At 45.8% G+C, this 20,150-nt stretch overlaps 1 protein-coding gene across 2 annotated transcripts in view; it reads right to left on the bottom strand.

The window, feature by feature from the left end:
• The window catches only part of CARHSP1 (calcium regulated heat stable protein 1), a 210,174-nt gene that overhangs the window by 168,911 nt on the left and 21,113 nt on the right, over positions 1-20,150 (bottom strand). Inside the window, exons 2-3 of one of the 2 annotated variants that reach the window (XM_069646082.1) lie at positions 4,573-4,635; positions 3,913-4,117 (exon numbers count right to left, since the gene is read on the bottom strand). In XM_069646082.1, coding sequence (XP_069502183.1) covers positions 3,913-4,103 — 191 coding nt within the window. In that variant the 5' untranslated portion in view covers positions 4,104-4,117; positions 4,573-4,635. The remainder of the gene's footprint in view (positions 1-3,912; positions 4,118-4,572; positions 4,636-20,150) is intronic. The other variant, XM_069646083.1, reaches the window with a different exon arrangement.

Genomic DNA, 20,150 nt, shown 5'->3' on the forward strand with positions numbered 1-20,150 from the left:
CTGCCACCAGCCAAAACTCGATCAGGGGGGACGGAGACGTGCCCCCTCGACTAACAGACCCTGGGGCAATCGAATTGCCCCAGCCAGTACGTCCACAATATGACGGTTTGTACTGGTTCTGTTCAGAATTTAAGACTAGTAAAGTCAATGGTGACTTTACATGCCCTGGGAGACAGTAGTCAGTCCCAGGGTATGGAGTCTATACTGGGGGGTCACTATGACACCCCTGTGTCACTGCACTGAGGGTGCTGTGTAACACACATCACAAAAACACAAGAAGCCCTATGGAGTAAAAGACCCCATAGCCCATTAAACACTTCTAGATTCAAAGAAACACACTCAAATCATGCCCAAGAGTGAGGGTAAAAGAGTCTCACTCTTGGCAGGACAAAAGAAATAAACCCCAAAAATCCAGCAAAGCTGCTGGGGGACTCACTAGGTTAGGAAATTCAGCCTAAACAGAGAATTCTCCCTAACACCGCCCGAATAGAGGCATGGTGTGAGGACCTTCGGAAGTGGGGCGAGACTGAAACGGTGGTGTTGCACAGCAGTGTACAGGGGTCAGAGGACGTTAGTGTGGATGTCACAGCATGGAATGCATTGGTTCAGTGGATGTTTGCACCTTCAGATGGCATGCCACCGTGAGACGAAAGCAACAAAGGGAGGATGGAAGGCTTGAGAATCTGCAAGATCATAGGGAGGGGCTGGGGGTAACTAGCAGGGAACAGGATAAGGAGGCGAGATAGGGATCAGGCATGCATAGGTTTTGCTGTTTGTATGTTTAGTAGCATGAACTGCTAAGTTCGGTCTGGCTAGCGCCCACAGGGGTGACTCAGGCAGATGGCCTGGTGGAAAAGTTGAACACTGGGAACAGACAGCTGAAGGACGCACTGCGAGCAGAGACATTGATGACCAGTAAGGCACTGTTAGGCCCACAGAGATACAGTGCATGTGACTTGAACATTCATACCCACAGAGATAGCCCGTGGAAGTGCATAACCATCTGCCAGCAGTAGTTGGGGTGTGGAGAGTGTCTTTCTTTCTTCTTTGATCTTGTCTATTTGTTGGAAATGCCAATAAAAAGTAAAATAAATTATACTTAATGGCAGAACATATCCAAGGTCTTTGTAACTATTCACTGAGAATTTAAAGTTACAAAATAACTCAATTCACAAATAAGTAAACTTATCCAGCCATTCCCAATTCTAGTACAGGAGTTCTCTCTCAGAGGCAGAAGAGGGACCCTAGTGGTCTAGGAGCCAGCAGTAGGTAGGGTGAGATAGGGCTCAGTTGCAGGAAAAGTTCAGGATTCCAAAGGAAGAACAAGTAAGTATTCTACTTTAAAGTTAGGTGTGGGTCTAGGGTCTTCAGAGAAGACACCTTAGGAGGATTCCAGCAGAGGACTGGGTGCACTGGAAGAGGTGACACCAATCACAAATAATACCCCAAAACTACACAGCAATCACAAGAGACTTAGGTAAGTAAATACCCAAGCCAGCACAGTACCTCAGCACGGAAGAAGATTTTGCAGCAGGAGGACTTCAGGATCTGCATCCAAATACCCAGTTGTTGAATCAAGAAAACAAAAGACAGGACACTGGAAGGACTTTTGCAGCAAGGATAACAAGGAGGACTCTAGGCAATGTTTTCCTTGCGGCTGGATGGGGCTCTGTGGATGCGCCTTTTTCCAAGAGCACAGAAGACAGAATATCGCTGGTTGGATTCTTGTCTTTGGCAAGGTCCAGATCTGGTGAGGGGACTTTTCGGACTCGATTCACGTCTCTGGAGGTCCAGCAGGATGTCCACAAAGTTTCAGCAAGGTTCGGAATTCGTAAGACTGCACTGCGTAATGGCTCGAGGTTCCCGCATATTAGGGTATTGCAGCCCTGCAAGGTCGCAGCACAATGTGGGATGGCTCAAAATGCACGTTTTCTTGAGTCCAGGTGCTGGGTCGGGGTTGTCATTTTCAGAGTCCCCAGGTCAATTGGAAGGAAGGATAACAGCAGGCTTCGTGTGCATAGCAGTCTCTCCGGTCGCTGGAAATAGTCTCAGCTGCGTCTCTTCATCTTCCTCTTCCTCTTCGGATTTGGTTCCAGTGGTCGACTAAGTCTTCAGCTTCCAGGATCGGACTTATATGCAGGAACACAGCCAATCAAATAGCCTTGCAACATTCAAACTTGGGGGGGGGGGGGGTTGGCAGTCCTTTCAGGACAGTCAGCCGCCCAATTTGTCTTCCAGCCTGCCTGTGAGAATCCAGTTCAAAGGGTTGCAGCGTTTTGGACTCCTCCCTCGCTTCCTGCCTTCACAGACACTCTGGAGCCAGGGCGGTGAGTCCACAGGGCTCCCGCCGAACATAAAAATCACACAAAGGAATTTCCCACCTTGAGGTTAGGGGAAGGAACAAGAAATGCTCAAATGGCAAAGAATTAATACAAGGGGCCATTTTGGTGAAATGGGCACCCATGGGTGCCTTTACCGGGGCTGTGGAAACAGCCTGCGGTAAAATTGCACTGAAGCGGTAAAAAGGTTCAATGCCACCAGCCATTTAAGGTAAGTTTGTCCTGGTAACATAAATGTTACCTTTAGAATGAGAATGAGTTAATGGTATCTCCCCAGCACTTCTCCCAGGGTGGGGGTGCTGGTCTTGCCTAAAGAAATGTAAAAGGGATCCAAAGATCTCTTCTACCCTTGGGAACTGTAGTTCCCACAAGGTTAGCCCGAGAAAGTTAAAATGGGAGCCCCTAGGGCAACCCAGCAACAATAGGCACTGTTGCCAGAGAGGATAATTTTTAAAAGACACTATGGAGAGTCTTAAAAATGACACCCATAAATAGAGTAACAGATTCTGCGAGTGTGGAAAAAGGTTCCCACTCAGAGGTACAAGGAAAAATAATCCACCACTAAAGCAAAAAAGTTCTGGGGTTGACAGATCAGGAAGATTTATTATTGTTTGTTTGTTTATTAATTTCTAATGCGCACCAAACCCATGGGTAACAGGACGCAGCAATAAGATAATGCAAAGCTTACAACGTTACAAATTATACAGGTTACAGTAAAGGTACATGGAATTGCTATGGAAACCTTACCCAACATCGGGCTAGGCGCTGGAAGAGGGAGAAAATGCCAGAGATTGGATAACGGGTCACTAAGGTCTTCTACCCAATAGGAGGGAGGGGAGGCGAGGGATGGAGGAGAATAAAGTGGAGGGAAAAATAAAAAATAAATCATATCTCAGCTTCACTTCATGGATGGGGAATGATCGAGATTTCCTGATAAATTCATGGAAGCCGGAGATGTGAAACACATGGGTGTCTGCAATGGGAAGTCTGCGTGGGAGTAGATTGCACAGCCCTACCGCCCAATGATAATAGTTTTGGTAGTCTAGGGAGCCACAAAAACTGAGCTTGATCTCTACGGTTTGGAGGCAGGGGTGGTGTAGTTGTGCAGCGGATGTTGAATATCCTTGGTTGCGTTATTGGTTTTTGAGGGAGGGGTAGGAGGAGTGGTGAGGATAAAGGGGATCAGATAAAATGCAAATGGTTGTATAGGTGTTTTGGACGATCGTATTGCGATTTGTGTGGAAACCAATAAATATTTAAAAAATGCCCAAGAAAAAGCTGCAATGAAAAAATGTGTGGCAAAAAAAACTGGCTACCACTAGCAATGACGTGTTAAGTGTGCATACTTCAAACCGTCCATGATATGCCAACTGAGATTTAAAAAATTCATTCTCCAACAAATAAACATGTAATAGATGTTCCTTAATCTTGGCTTTAATTGTGCACAGATGAGACTTGAACTAATCGTATACAATAAATCAGGAAGCCACCATCAGGTTAAGATCAGATCCAACTAGACATTGCTCCTGCAATCAGGTTATCATTGAATGTGTTAAATGGCATCTTTACTCACGCAGAAAAAGTCCTGGTCCGCCTAGTGGGCACTGGGCTCGGAATGGCAAGACCCCTCAGGGGAGACTGCGAGCAATCTCTGGTTTTGCGGTTGCCAGGCAGATGAAGACTCCCAGGGGGGGCTGGTGGTGGGAGGGACATCTGGGCGACTTCGGTTTTGGCCGGTACAACTACCGTTGATTCAGCAGACATGCTTGCCGTTACACCTGAGAAGAACAAAAGACCAGCATACCTTTTAATGTGTTTTTTCATTAAAGAATACATTTTCCAAACAATGCCATACCAGCATCTGCATCTGCTCAGTATCAACTTCACAGTGTTACTTCTTGTTTAAAGTATCACGAGAGTCGATTAAACAAATAAGTTGCTTTTTATTGTCCATCAAGAAAAGTCCAGACTACACTTTGCCTTTCTTAAGCCTGAATTCCTGCAATGAGGAAAGGCGAGGATGGGTCTGCAGAATACTTTAGATAAGAACTAAAACGATTCCTTAACATTTGTTTTATTGCAGCACTATTATTGGTGCAGTAGGTTTAGTGACAAACTGAGCCCACACAATATAATTTTGATGAATTAGCAAAGGAAGGGGTTTATTTCACTGCAATGTAACAGACCGGACCATCTGAATGCCGATCCACTTTTGGATATACGAATGAATTACCTTTGCTGACAGGACTCAACACTGAGAAATCATGGAATTGGCTAGCAGAGACACTAGCGTCAACTAAAAGAAAAAGAAAAAAAAAAGAAAATAATTAGATCGAAGGCCAGTAAGCAATATGTGGCTTCCAAATTTCCTCATGGAACACTAGAGGCTTGAATAATTTATTCCAAAATATTAACCAAGAGCTTATTTCGTCGGACGTTATAGGTCTACAGGCATGCTGGCTGGAGATGCAAGTTCTAGATGGTTTTAGTGCTTCTTAACAAAGACTCTTAAAGGACAAAAGGGGAGACCATCAGCCGGTCTCCTGGCAATAATTTTAAAAAAGTACGAAGGCTGAAGTAATTTGAGTTTTAACACCCTCCAATTACACAAATATGTATAATTCAGTAACTCCTCAAGAATCGACAGCTAATATAAAACTAATATTTTTCAACTTGTATTGGAACACCAAAGCGAAGGATGGAGAAAGATTTATGGAGCAAGTAACAAAATGCATTGATGACTTAAGAGCTGAATACATTGCTCCATATATAATCTTATGTGGAGACTTGAATATTGACTGCAGAACACAAAAGCAGAAGATTTACCATCTTACAAAAAAACTTCAAAGTGCTAGAGCAAAGAAGTGGATGAAAGATGAAATCTAGAGATCTCCACATAGTAAACGGTACCGTCTATGGTGACCTTGAAGGAGCCAAAACATGGTTTTCGCACAATTCAAGCGCAACTTTCGACTACTTCTTTGTTGATTCAGCAACCCATAAAGTAATAACGTCACTAAGAATATTACCGTCGACAAAGAGTGATCATAACCTTTTAGCCCTCAATTGCAGAGAACAAATCAGACACCATCAAGTAACCAAAACTAAAAAGAAAAAAAATGGCCTTGTAAAATTACAACAAACAAAATAGACTTAAACTAACTACAAAAATGGTTCTGCTATTAACAAAAGCTATAGCAAATTGGAAAGAGTCATCGACCAATAGTGTCAAATATGAGAACTGTTTGACTGCCTTGAGAGAAACCAGGTTGAATTCTGGGAAGATTACATTGACAAGACTACATCAATACAACGAGGACCTAGCTAAAAAAAAAAGGGAAATCTCAAAAGCCTTGAGAGAATTGAAGATCAAGAAGAATCCTGAGACAATAGCAATGAAGAAGGAATTAAAGAGATATAATCGGAATTGGGCAAAGTCCTATCGAGAGCAACTATACCAACAAGACTCCGAACAAATGCTTACGGTACTCAGTAATAAAAATTGCAACTTCTTCTGGTCAATGATAAACAAAGACCTAAGATTACAAGGCTCGGAACTAATAAACCATGAAGCACAATGGATAGAACATTTTAGTAACATCTATTAACAGACAAACAAGACGGAGACTCAGCCAATATCAAAAATTGTGGAAAAATCATGGAACATATCTTTTGAGAAACAAGAAATATTGGCCTTAATTAATAGAGCCAACACATTCCGTGCTCTAGGCCCAATGGCCTGACAAACCTGATCTTAAAACAAGCTCCGGAAGTGTGGGCCGAGATGTGCTTTTACTTATTTACAAAAATAAATAACAGGCAGATCGCAGAGTCATGGAAGAAAGCAATAACAGTCTACAAAAGGGGCGATAGGAAAGGACCGGAAAATTACCACCCGATATCGTTATTGGAAGTGCTAGGGAAACTATATGCGGGCATTTTACTCAAAAGATTAAAGAGTGGCTGATTGCAAGCGGGAATTTCGACATCAGGCAAACAGGCTGTGTGGACAGGGTGGATTAAATCTGCTACTCCTAAATCTACTTAAATGAAAATTCTGCATGAGAACCAAAAACTTTTCCTAGCTTGTAATAATATGGCGGCTGCTTTGACAGGGTGGACCGCCAAATCTTATGGAAAAAAATTGAAAGATAATGCCGGTCCTATTAGCCTTGTAGCAGCCATCCAGGCACTTCACACCGGAACGAGCATGCAGGTTCGTCTTGACCAAAAGGGCACCCTTAGTGAGCCTATAACCACGACCAGCGGCATAAAGAAAGGGTGCCCCTTAGCAGCGATATTGTATAATTTTTACATTCTTGATATAAAAGACAACCTTGAGCCGCCAAGATCTTGCTCACCGAGATTAGCCGGAAATGCTATTGGTCATCTGCTGCATGCAGATGACCTTATACTGCTAGACAATGGCTGTTGGACTACTGAGAAAACTCTATGCACTTGCAAAATATGTTGAAGTCGACAAACAAAAATAAATATGGAGAAATCGGAAATTCTGATAATCAAAAAAACAAAAATGAAAGTGATAAAACCATTCAAGTGGTGTCTGGGAAACAACCCCTTACCAATAATGGAAAGGGCTAAATACTTGGGAGCTTTAATTAGTGCTGATTGTGGTGACAAGCCTTAGATAGAGCACTTGCAATCGAAAATGGACCAGCTAACGGCACAAGCATTGATATTAAAAGAAGAAATTCTGCAAATTCACGACAAAACCACTAGAGGAGTTTTACAATGCAAAAGTAACGCCAACAATAACATGCGGGAGATACCGGTCTGAGAATCCCTTGGGAAACCTGGGATAAACTCGAGGCAAGGTTCTGGAGGCTCGTGTTAAGATTACCAAATGATGTGCCAATAAACGTGATCGGACACAAACTGGGCCTTCACTCTCCACGTACATGTTGTATGGACAGCTCTTGCTACATATAGGAAAATAGAGCTACCAGATTGTCCATCACAATATAAAATATTGAAGGCAGAAACTGAACAGGTCCCATTCTGGCCTTTAAATGAATGGAGAAAAAAAATGTACTGAGATTTTGTCTATTGGGACAACCACAGACTTGTCCCTGTGATAATCTAAAGAGAGTAAAGAGTCTACTTTTCGCAGCAGGCTGGATGCAATCAGAGGCTGCGCGAGCATCGTCTAAGAGACAGAATCTAACAACACAACTAATTAACTGTTCTGGAACTTTGCCAACATATCTCAAAAAGAGTGCCAAGTGACAGGGACTTGATAATACGCTTCAGACAACATTTTACGAACAAAGGAAATTCTGCTGAAATATGGTTTGGCCAAAGATAACATGTCGCCTATGCAAGCGAGAGGAAGAAACTTTGCGGCTCTTAACATTGTTTTGTCAGGAATTAATGTTAGAAAGAGCAAAGCTGTTACATTATGTGTTAAGCCCGACTTGTGGGCTTGACTCCACTTTATGGTGGTTAGCCTTGTACAATAACCCAAACCAAAGGGTAACTAGACTTTTGGGTAGCTTCCTGGACATTTTGCTAAAAAGACTAGAAGGTACCGAGGAAGATTACATAGGAAAAACTGAATTTTAATAATCGTTAAGGTTTATAGCCACAGCCAAGCCCAAGATAATTTAGCCAAGAACATGCCTGGAAATACCTAGAATGACCATGAGAGCCCTGATGTGTTAATCTAGGAAGTTGGGACTAATAGGAGTGGCGTGGCTTGGCTGTGATCTGTAAAATGGAAATTTGTAAAGCAAAAGTTTGTATGTATTTACACTGTATGCTAAAATAAAATAAAAAAAAAAATAAAAAAAATATCCACTTTTAACCTACCAACAACCTGGACCAACCCACGAGACCCCGCCGTTTATAGAACACAATAAGATGACAAGAAGAACCCAAATCTGATATTGAAAATGAAGAAGTGCCTTGACCGAGAAAGCACCTTGCTCCACTTTGGAATCACTGTCTGGCCGTGGCCCTTTTCTCGCTCTGCATTATTTGGCCGTCAACTCAAATGCATCCGTTATACCAACCACACGACTAAGAAACTTTTGGTAACGTCTAGTTCTAACAGTAACCTATCTACTTTCTCACACAAAGTCACATTACAATCCTCCATCGTAAACACCCCTAACAGATGTAGTCTCAATTTTACTTGTTAGTGCAAATACATTTCTATCATAAAGTGTCCATGCTGAGAGAGAAATGTAGCAATATCAAGATAGGAGAAAGAAATAAATAGGACCATGGAAACAAAAGCAAAAAGGAAATTAGACTATAGAATGAAAAACAGTCCCACGGTTCCTCTATTATGTGCAACAAAACACCACATCCCTTACCCTGTTAATGCCTTGGATTTCATGGGAATAGAGTCCAAACGGGCGGCTGAACATGCTAAATAAGTATTGACATTTATATTCATTAGGGTATTTGATGGTCGTAGCTTGCTCCCATCTTTAGACTCAGAATTAGATAGGCGTTTTTCAAACCCAAGTTATGCTCAATAAACACTCTTGGACTGTAGTCACTTGTGTTCGTCTTAATGCAGGGAAGGCAGGGTATCAAACAGTATCTAACATTAACCAGTGACCAGGAGCTACCACTGGGGAACAAGGAGATAATACTGCACTCACTTTCTGAATGCTCACAAGGCCTAGTAGGACTACCCCTTTTCCCTGATCATCTGTTTATTCGTTTTGCCTTTGTTCCCATGCTCCCTCCCCTTTGCCCTTTGGGTGCTTTGAAAGACAATTTCTTGATGTATAAGCACCTTACAATGCACAATAAATAGAATAGCAAACATAATGTTGTCCATTATTTTATGACCCCCTATGCTTTAAATGTCATATAGATGTGTCCTAATCTTTATTTATAGATTGTCCCAAATGTGCAGAGTTAAATTCACATAGGTGTGTTTGTTCGGCATCGGTTGGCCTGGACAGCCAAAAGTAGCTATAGGCAACTGTTGGTGTGAAGCTACAAGCAGCAGCTAAAAAGCTCCCAGCTTCGATCAATTTCAAACTCTGGATTACTATAAACCATTTCATAAAAAAGTTGCAATATTTTGGGACTCACTTTCTGTGGGCATTCTTAACTCAATGTGGTTTTAGGACATTAACTTCTTTCCATTCAAGACTACTCAGCTGAAGCTTTTTTTGTTAAAAGTTGCCATAACTTTCCCCTTTACTTCTGCACCCAGACTCTTCATTGGTGCGAGGATCAATGGTCTCCTGCGACCCCTCCACCCCCACCAAGCCCTTCAAGTGCTAACATCATGATGACAGAACTGAAAATGCTTCTAGTTATAATTATCTATATTGCTCTTCACTAAGTTTGTGTGCCCTTTGTTTAAAAATAAATTACCTCATCTTGGAAGTAAGCACAGATTTTGTAGGTAATTTTACCCATTTGGGGGGCTTTCAGCTGGAAACGTTCAAATCAATTGCGTAAACATGTACGCATAAGAAAAGTGCTGCTGCTTTCAATTGATTGTGTTACAATAATTTTCAGGCCGTTGTTAACAGCATGGCCCCAGACATGGTGGTTTACAGCACTGATACCAAACATGTAGCTCTGGAACAACAACTCTGACACACAGACATAATATACCATTAGTTGTGGAAGCATCAGCAAAGTGGGCCAAGACCTAGAGAGGGTTAGATAGGTTAAAAGCATGCAAAAGGAGTCTGGCAGAGGCTGCTGAGATTATTCCTAAGGCTGCTGATTAGATGAGCGCCATGATGATGACAACAGTGCTGTTGAAAGCAGAAGTAAGTCTATTAGTCGCCCCATTCTGCTTAGTCCATGTGGGCAAATAATGCAAACACAGATAGAGAGGCAATGATTGAGTAGTACATTAGGCCTAGAAATTAGGCCGGCCTGACCATCCAAGTGAAGACCATGAAACTGCTGCTGTAATCCATAGGAAAAAATACCCATCAATAAATCCACACTTACTGGGTCAGACCCACTCTACAGTTGCTGCACCAAAAACAGCTACAGAACACCAGGAGTTGAGCTACTGGCTAGAAAAAGGTACACCATCTGTAGCAATCAACCACGCGTTTTCCTGTTGCACTAAAGTAGGTCATATGCAGATGATTAGCAAGTGCATCAGAGAAAATAATTAACAGTAATGCCCAATTTTCCACAATTATATGGTATCCATGACCAATGTTTCTTTATTAAATAATTTGCATATACCCATTTTTGAAAATGCAAGGTTTATTCATGGCAGTATCCTGATGGAAAATGTGTAATTGTCTGATAGTTGCCATCTAGCAGGCAGAGAATGGGCACATGTAGATAATGGGTAAAGAAAAAATGAATGCCAAATTGTTAATCATAAATTAATTTGAATAATTTCCGATTTCAATCCAATGAAGTTTTAGGTAATTTGGGATTAACAGGACCACAAGTTCTGCCAAATATAAGCTTAACGCCCACATTTCAGTAAAGTGGTTTTCAAATACTCAAAGTTGTGACCAATGTTATTGAGCCAATGTGTTTAAAGACTGGACCACGATACACTACTTTTCCTGGACGATAGCTCACAGGAAGAGCCCACCTATACTTCAGTAACATTTTCTTTTAATCCCAATCATGTTTTGACCAATGTAACAGGCCCTGTGCGTTTTAAAAAAAACACTATAGGAATTCATATGGTGAATAACTCCCAAAACCACAGTGAAGTGACAAATGCGTTGACCAGTGCTGCTAGTATTAATACACCATTTGCCACAATAGATTCGAAGAGTTCTTAAAGAGAACCATAAAATCCACTTGTTTTCAATGCTTCAACTTTTGAGTAGTTTTACTATAAAAATGCGCTTAATTAAAATACATTTGCCACTAAATGTTATGAAAAAGTCTTAGGGGAGACCTCCAAGCACTTATAATATTTAAGTGCTGCCATGTTTCTGAACAATTTTACAGGCCTCGTGTGCATAGGATATTGCACCTTCATTTCCTGGACATCTTTTAAACCCCAAATTAGAGTCAAATTAAAGTTAAACCTAGATTAAAATTGCACTGCATCTAGATTACTGTTAATTACTGCACATTAACACACCATTTTAAAAACATTAAGTGTCTGTAAATTCTACTTTGTGTTGGAATCTTTTTACCACCAACTGAATGCAGCTATAAGTATGAATGTTGCTCCCTGCTCCATTTAACATACAGATTTTGTAGGGCGCTGCTGCGCGCAAGAGCGGAGATGGTGGCGTGAAGTGGAAGCTCCGCTCCCCTGTCTGCAACACACGGCGCATTTTACCTGCTAGTGCACACGGATATGCTTTAAACCTGGTAGAGAGGGAAACTGGGTGCCCGACAGCTTTCAGCTCCATTTTTACACCCGAGTACTCCCTGCCGCAGCCCGACTCGCCTCCTGTTGGAGGCCTGCCCGCCTTCTCCAGATGGAGACCCGGGAGACCAAGGATGGCTCCACTTGACCCTGCCTCCGTTCAGCACGAAGGCGCTGCTGCTTTCTCAACTGGCTCCATCATCTGTGCCTTTGCCTCTGGTGCCCGTGCTCGAGTCTGGCATTGGGCTAGCGACCACTTGACAGCTCCGCCGAGCCTACGCCATCCGGAACTGGCAGAGTGACTGGACACGCGGCTCCTTGGGCCCAACATTGTTACAGCGCCTGATCCACCGCCGTAGCCTCGACCGCTTCCTGGCTGACCCGCTGGACAGCCAGGACTGCTGCTGCTGGATGCCTGAACCCCCGTCTGCCTGCAGGGACCCACACGGCGACCTGCGCTCCATTGCCCCTACTGGGCATGACGACTCCGGGCTCACTGGATGACAGGTGATCGCCTACTGCAGACAACCTGTATCTGCACTACCAGCTGGGGGGGTGTGTGTGGGGGGGTGTGTGTGGGGGGGTGGGGCGGGGGGGGGGGGGTGCAGGGCTATAAGGCGCGCCCCAGCGGCCTCTGACTACCCACTGCACCTTCCCTGGCTCACCTGCAAAACCCTACCTACAGCCGGATTTATTTTCCCTGCGTCCCGGGTCCTACCGACGTTCTCTGGACCAAACTCTCACGGCCAACTGCAACCACGGTCTTCACCTTAAGGGCGACTTGTATACCTCCGCCTGCAGCGTCCCCGGAGTATTCGAGACGGGGGGGGGGGGCTTTTTCAGTATTTACTTTCTTGCCATATGGACATATCGGCCTCCGTCCAGACCTGATGAGTGTTCTTGTGGCCAGCCGCTGCATCTAAATCTCCGGTCCCCTTGACCAGCTACTCTGTGGGTCTGCACCGCTAGGCGGTCTTTATACCGCCATACGTTGCCTAAACATCTCAGCTGCTCTCCAGGCGTGCCTAAATCCTCGGTCCATTGCACTGTTCTGTGCTATTAGCTGACGCCCTTGCTCCGAACGCTGAAGGTCAATTCGGGTCACAGCTTCTCCCCCCCCTTACCTGCGCTATGCCCTCGCTGAGACGCCCGGTCACAGTCTCATATATAGCCTGGTGTGGCCATGACTAAGGGGGCGGGCAGGAAGCAGAGCTCTATCAATAGGTTTACTGAGACCACACCGAGGCCCAACCACCAGCCGAAGCCCACCCACCCCGCAGCGTCAACCAAACCAACAGAGCTCCAAAAGATGGAGTATATGTGGGAGGGGTTCACAGCACTGCACACAAAGCTGGACGATAGGAGTGGGACAATCGGCTCCATCAAGGCACGGATGGAGAAGAGAGATACCCGGGTCTCGGAGATGGAGGCCAGAGGCGGCTTAACTGAAGACAACATCACAACACTCAGATCTGAGGTGGCCTTGCTGTCCAGACAAGTCCAGGTAGTTAGTAAAAAGAACAAGGACTTAGAATCCAGGTCAATGTGCAATAATCTGCACATAATTGGCATTCCTGAAGAAAAATTGATGGCCCCATGGAGAATTATGTGGAGAGCATCCTTCTCTCTCTGTTGGATGTTCCTAAGCTTTCACCACAGTTCGCGATTGAACAGGCCCACCGCTCCCTGGCTGCGAAACCCAAGCCCGCAGTTCCTCCCCGGCCTATCATAGCCAGAGTTCTAAACTATCGTGACAGAGATGTGTTGTTGCGCACTGCCAGAGCCAAGGGTGAGCTACTTCTTGGCTCCGCCAGCATCCATTTACATCCGGACTTCTCCGTGGCCATCCAGCAGGAGCGGAAGACCTTCCTAGCCGCCAAGAAACATCTCAGAGTTGGGAGTTATATACTCCCATTTATACCCAGCAAAGCTGAGGATCGAGCATGCAGACAGTCTTCTTTTTCACCATCCCGGAGGAGGCCTCCAGGTTCCTTGATGAACATTTACCCAGTTAGCGGCTCTTTCTGCTCCACGCGGACCCTTCCTGATGTTCCTCGCAATATGGCCTTCCTCATCAGCCTGTGCAGGTTCCGCTCTTTGCGAACCCCTCCAGTTCCCAATGAATACATTGTGCGCATACAATGGATGGGAGTCTGCAAAGGTTTCACTTAAGCCCCCTGCAGTTTCTCCTTATCAATTCCATGACTTGTACCATATTATGCTTCTCCATGTTCAGCGTCAGAGTGGACTCCGCTCTTGGCCATTGCACAGCCCCGATGCAGTGCTGCTGTTGTTGGGGTTTGACTCGTCTAATTGGGAGGCAGGAGGGGTTGGGGTGGGGGATGGACTGGTGGGACAAAAGTTTGAAAAGCTGCTTGGCTTGCGATTGTGGAGACTAGTTGAAACTCACCTTAGATTTTATTACATCATGAATCAAATCTTTCTTGTCTGGTCAGGATGTTGGCTGTCAGTTACCGGGTTGTGATCTCATTGTCATGTGGCCTCCAACTAGATGGCGGGTGAAGGCATAACATTCATGAGTTGGAATATCAGAGGACTGGGCAATCCTGTTAAGATGCGCAAATTGATGCAGTTGTATGTTCTTACAGGAGACGCACGCATTGGCAGGAGGATGGGACAAGTTTGCCAGGTCATTGGGCCCCCACACTATTACACCACTTACTCCACGCAAAGCCATGTAGTAATGATCCTGACCACAGGTCCCTTAAATTTGCTCACAAGGTGACACATATAGACACCCCAAGGACGATACGTCTTATTGAACGGCTTTTACTCCCTACTCTCTTCCCTATTGGCTGGGTTCCCTCTTGTACCTATATTGTGGGGTGGTGATTTCAACACCATAGTATATACTGACCTAGATAGGTCTGGCACTGGGGCGCACCAGCTCTCCAGAGCTGCTAAGACCATCATAGAGGCACAACCCTCGCTGGGGGTGGCTGGCACATGGAGACTGATACACCCAGATTCCTGCGTTTTCTCCTTTTACTCGTCGGTACACAATTCGCATTCTTGTAATGACAGATGGTTAGTTTCTGACATACTTGTACCCGCTGTAGCACAGATGTACATCCTACCTAGGACCTTTTCTGATCACTCCCCGGTCACTGTCTCGCTGAAATGGGGTTTCAACGGGGGCGAGGGACAGGGTGGATGCTCATGGAGACTGAAAACAAACGCTTTGTTAGATTCGGTATTTGAATCGGAACTGGGGTCGAGTATAGACAACTTTTTTGAGTTCAATACTGGGTCAGTGGATACTCAGGCCACTCAAGGAAAGTCTACATCCGCAGAGTCGCTGTGGCAAAGGAGGCTGGGATACTTAGAGTGATCCGTAGAGCCATTGGGGAGAGCAAGCTCCTGCTAGCCCAGCTGGAAACGCAATACGCCTCATCCCCAACCACTGTTAGGCTTGCCGAGATAGGGGCTGCGCTTGATTCCTTTTGAACCCTTGCAGATCGGGAACGCAAGTTCCTGGACGACCCCCAGACCGCCAGGCAATATGGTGAGGGAGATCAACTTGGACGATTATTGGCCAGATTGATCGGGTCTGAGGGGGGGTGCTCCTCATATTCCGGCCATTGAAAGAACGGATGGTAAACTCGCACGTTCAAGTCAAGAAATTAATGATGTTTTTCGCTCTTTTTATGAAGTGATCTATGCTCATGTGGACACCTCTCCGGTAGATATTGAATCCTTCCTTGACAGTCTTCCGCTGTGTGTCATCTGCTGAGACTAGGGAGCTATTAGCTCGCACAAGGACGACGGAGGAAATATTGAGTGCAGTGGACTCCCTATTGACCGGAAGGGCTCCCGGGACCGACAGACTTACTACCGAAGATTATAAGCATTACAAGTTGCGCCTGGTATCGCAGCAGTTGGGTGTGGGAGGAGGTGTGCAAGGTCGGTAACTCCCCCCCCCCCTCCACCCTCGCTCTGCGAGGCGATTATTTCTGTATTGCTGAAACCCGACAGCCGGCCACACAGTGCGGCTCCTACTGCATTGCTTTATATCCGCTACACTGAGGAGAACCTAGCACTGATAATTACTTTATCTTGTTCGGTGAATTATCCGGGCTGAATGTCAACTGCACAAAATGCACTGTTCCCGTTGACGGATACCATCTTAGCCCCTCGAGATCTTCGAGGGTTTACTTGGACTCAGTCAGAAATAAAGTCCCTTGGGGTAGTAGTCACGCATCACTGGACCTCATTATATGATCTCAACTATGGAAATTACCTGACTTCCCTTACCCGGAAGTTTGATAGTTGGACTTAACTCCCGATCACACTGGCCGTGAGGGTGGGACTCCTTAAATTGGTGATACTCCCACAACTTCTATATAGATTTCAGAACGTCCCGCTCCGGTCGGGAATTTAATACTTGAAATCACTCACTCGACCGATCAATAGCTTCCTGTGGCACTCTGGTGTGGTCCAACTGAAGTTGGACAAGCTAGCTACCCCTTTTGTGCAGGGAGGGTTTGCTGCCCCAAACTTTGAACATTACTGGATTGCCACCCAAGCCCATTTTGCTGCGTTCTGGTTTGAACTCAGTGGATCCCCTCATGTTAAACTGGAGTACCTGGCAGCCGAGAAAGGCCTCTGCTGTGAGAGAAGCTACCAGGACTTCCTAAGAGCAACCTGCCCTCCATCAAAGAAACAAGCCGATTCCCTGCCGCCATTACGAACCACGCGGCCTCCGCCACAATCAACATTCGCTGAGAGCGGTGTCTGAGCTCCATGGAAACTGACCACAACAATCTGGAAGCGGAGTCAGCTGACTCGCGTGCCGCAGCCTGCAGCCCCTCCTCTCCCGCTTTAAAGGTTCTCAAAGGCCCCATTATACGAACGGGCAAAAAAAAAAAAAAGGCAAGCACTCTCTGCTTAGCAAGCCAACCCCTCGGAGACCACCAGGAATGCCTTTAAAGCCATCTCTAAAAACTACAAAACCAACATTATCCAAGCTAAAGCTGCATCGTTTAACTCTAGGATCAACAATGCCAAATCAGGATCCAAAGAAATATTCACCATCTTCCGTGAGCTTGAGAAACCCTCCAGCTCCCCTCCCACGTGCCTCAAGGACGAGAATTGGTGCAACAACATACAGTCAGCCATGCTAGACTAGTTGAACACCCTCCAAACCAAAATCAAAGGCCATCAAAAAGCCCTCCGCCTTCTCATATCAGACCTGCATGACAACACACCGGCAGCCTCAAACTCTAACCCCCTCCCCCCCATTTGATTTCAAAGAAATGACCGAACTGGAAGTCATTGCCTTGCTCAAAACCCTCAAACCCTCGAATTTTAAGGGCGATGCCTGCCCGGCACAACTCATTAAAGACTCTGCACACCTCCTCGCCCCCGTCATAACTGCATTTATCAACTCCTCTTTTAAAACTGGCCTTGTCCCCAAGGACCTCAAGGAAGCCTGGGTTCGCCCGCTCCTCAAAATAAAACGTCCCTAGACCCATCGGTTCCAGGGAATTATAGGCCCATTACCACCGTCCCGTTCCTCCTAAAAATCCTTGACAAAGTAGCCTACCTGCAAGTCCAGAAATTTCTCGAAGACAACCGTCTCCTAGGCCTGCGGCAATCTGGCTTCCGCCCACGACATGGCACTGAAACGGCCCTTCTAGACCTAATGAATTAAATGGACGATCACAGAGACTCGGGGAAACCTGCGCTCTTACTGCTCCTTGATTTATGAGCAGCTTTTGACCTGGTAGAGCACAACACCCTTTGCCGCCATCTTGCCACTGCAGCCAACTTCTCCCCCAAAACCTGTGCCTGGATTACCTCCTTTCTCCAAGAAAGGGCCATGAAGTCTTCTCAGACTCAGCCTCTGCTACTCCCAGCATCATCAAATGTGGAGTACCACAAGGTTCCTGCATTGCGCCCACCCGCTACAACCTCTTCACTAGGCCCCTATTCAGCATCCTGGACTCTCTGTGCATCTCGTACACCAACTACGCGGATGACACGCAGGTGCTTATTCCACTCACTGGCAACTACAAAGAGGACTTGATCACCCTCACCACCATATATTCCACAATCCAGTCATGGATGGTGGATAATTGGCTTTGCCTTAATAGTGAGAAAACAGAAATCCTCCTAATTGGCTCACCAACTACACTGGGCAATCTGGATCAGCAATACATGTCCTTTACTATTGACGACATCCCCATCAAGGTTTCCAATAATGTTAACACACTTGGTGTCTACCTTGACTCAGACTTGACCATGGAAAGACATGTCAACGCTGTTGCCTCCTCATCCGCCTACTATTCCAAAGTTCTCAATGCAGACAGGCACTTCTTATCCCGTCAGAACTGCCTTACCATAGCTAGGGCAATAATTGCATCAAGGTTGGACTACTGCAATGCCCTCCTCGTAGGGACCTCATGTAAGAACCTTGCTAAACTCCAACTGGTGCAAAACAACGCCCTTAGAGTGGCTACGGGCACATCAAGGAGAGACCACATCTCTACAGTACGGAGACAGGCTCACTGGCTCCCAGTCAAAGAGCAAATCATCTTTAAAACTCTCTCGCTTACACGCAAATGCCTTCATGATCTGGCACCACCCTACCTCTCCCAAAGAATCATTAAGCACACCTCCACAAGGCTCTGAGAAAAAGCTGTGTCAACACGATCATCACTCCCAAGTCACTCAGAATCCGCGCTGGAGGGGGGGGGGGGGGGTCCTTTAGCTTTCCCACTTTGGCCACCACTCACTGGAATGCTCTCCCTCTCCCTCTCCCTCTCACCTAAGGATGATCGAGTCCCACCAAGCTTTCTGTAAAGCCATAAAAACCGAGCTTTTTGTATAACCGACATGTCCCACTGCCTTCTGATCTCTGATGTACTACTGATTGCAGGTGAAACAGTCAGGTGGGCACACCTTTCATGTACCAGTCACTGGCTTTCTATGCACCTGCACCTAAGAGACCTCTTTTGGTAACCTGTACTCATTCAATTACATTTTCATGTAAGATTTCTTGTAACAGCGCCTCGATACCCCTGGGCTGTAAGTGCGCTATACAAATGCAAATAAATAAAATAAATAAAAAATAGATATTCGCTTATTGGTTCTCCCCTCCTAGTGTTTGAAACTTGATCCCACCGGGGTCACGATGTCGGCGTGGCACCCCCCATCCATTTCATGGTGACTTTCCCCTGTGCAATTGCCTACCCGGGACTCACCTAGTGGATGGTTCAACGGTTAGCCGTCAGCGGCAGGCTTAGGTACTATGGCACGACTTACCAGAATCCTTGAGAGGACGCCCTTTGCGTTGGCTTCAATATGCAGGCCTATACCGGGCACTCAAGGGCAAATGGCAGGAATTCCCCTCGACCCGGCCCCCAACCCCACCCCCACACCCCACACCGACGATTCACTATTAACCATGATTATGGACGGTTACTCAGGGAGTGGTGGGATGGCCAGGCTGTACATACAGGACAGGGCAGGCCAGCCACTGGACAGGCTACAAGGTGCATGGAGCAGGGATTTGGGTATAGACTTGACTGATGAGATATGCAAATCCATCGGCGCACAGACTCAGGAAGTCTCCTTTAATTCCAGATTTAGGCCGATTCAATTGAAAGTGTTGCACAGATACCACTACAACCCAGCCAGGTTCCACAAGAGATCGGCCCTCTCTTTGCCCTAGATGCAGCGCTGACAATGCTTGTTATATTCACATGGTCTGGGCCTGTCCAAAAAGCACTGCCTTCTTGGAGGGGGTCTGCGAGGCCGTGTCTCTGATGCTGGACCGCACTATTGCACCAACCCCAATGTCCCGTTTATTTCGCGAGTTCCCCCGTACTGTCCGCAACCTCAGGAAGCTGGCTGGTCTGTATGCTGCTCGCAACTTGCTGTATATTGTTACTTTGGTTGCGCCCTGTGGCCGTCACCTTTGACCAACGGCTTCAGGCTGTCACTTGGTCCTCTGATGTAGAGGAGCGTTGGTCCACTATGCAACCAGCCACAAGTAGGCCCAGGAACATTTGGGTCCCTTTTCGATCCCATCTGCATTCTCGGACTGCAGAGGAAGGGGATGAAAGTGACAATCCGCCATCCCCAGACCACTGTCCTTGCCATCATGCCTGTACGCTTCGATTTAAACATTTCAGCAGGAAGGTAAATATGAGAGTTCTTATGTTTGGGCCCTGCGGGGCCACACTGCCCGATCTTATGCTGTTGATACCATTGGGGTATTCATGTAATGCTCGTTGCTCCAGTTTGTTAAGTCTAGCATGTTAAATAAAGTTTTTTTTTTTCTAAACAGATTTTGCTCATGTCTACAAAAAGGTTGGGGGACCCCTGGTTTATGAGATACTTACGGTATTCCCTTTTAATGTATGCATTAACCTACGCGGCAGTTGTTTTCCTTTTAGGGACAGGAACTCTCCATGTGCCAAGGCCATATTTTAACATCATTCCCACTTATTAGTTTTGTTTGCTTCATTATTTCACCAAAG

This window comes from Ambystoma mexicanum, chromosome 2p (genome assembly GCF_040938575.1).
Source record: "Ambystoma mexicanum isolate Mex_15411 chromosome 2p, UKY_AmexF1_1, whole genome shotgun sequence".
Lineage (NCBI taxonomy): Eukaryota > Metazoa > Chordata > Amphibia > Caudata > Ambystomatidae > Ambystoma > Ambystoma mexicanum.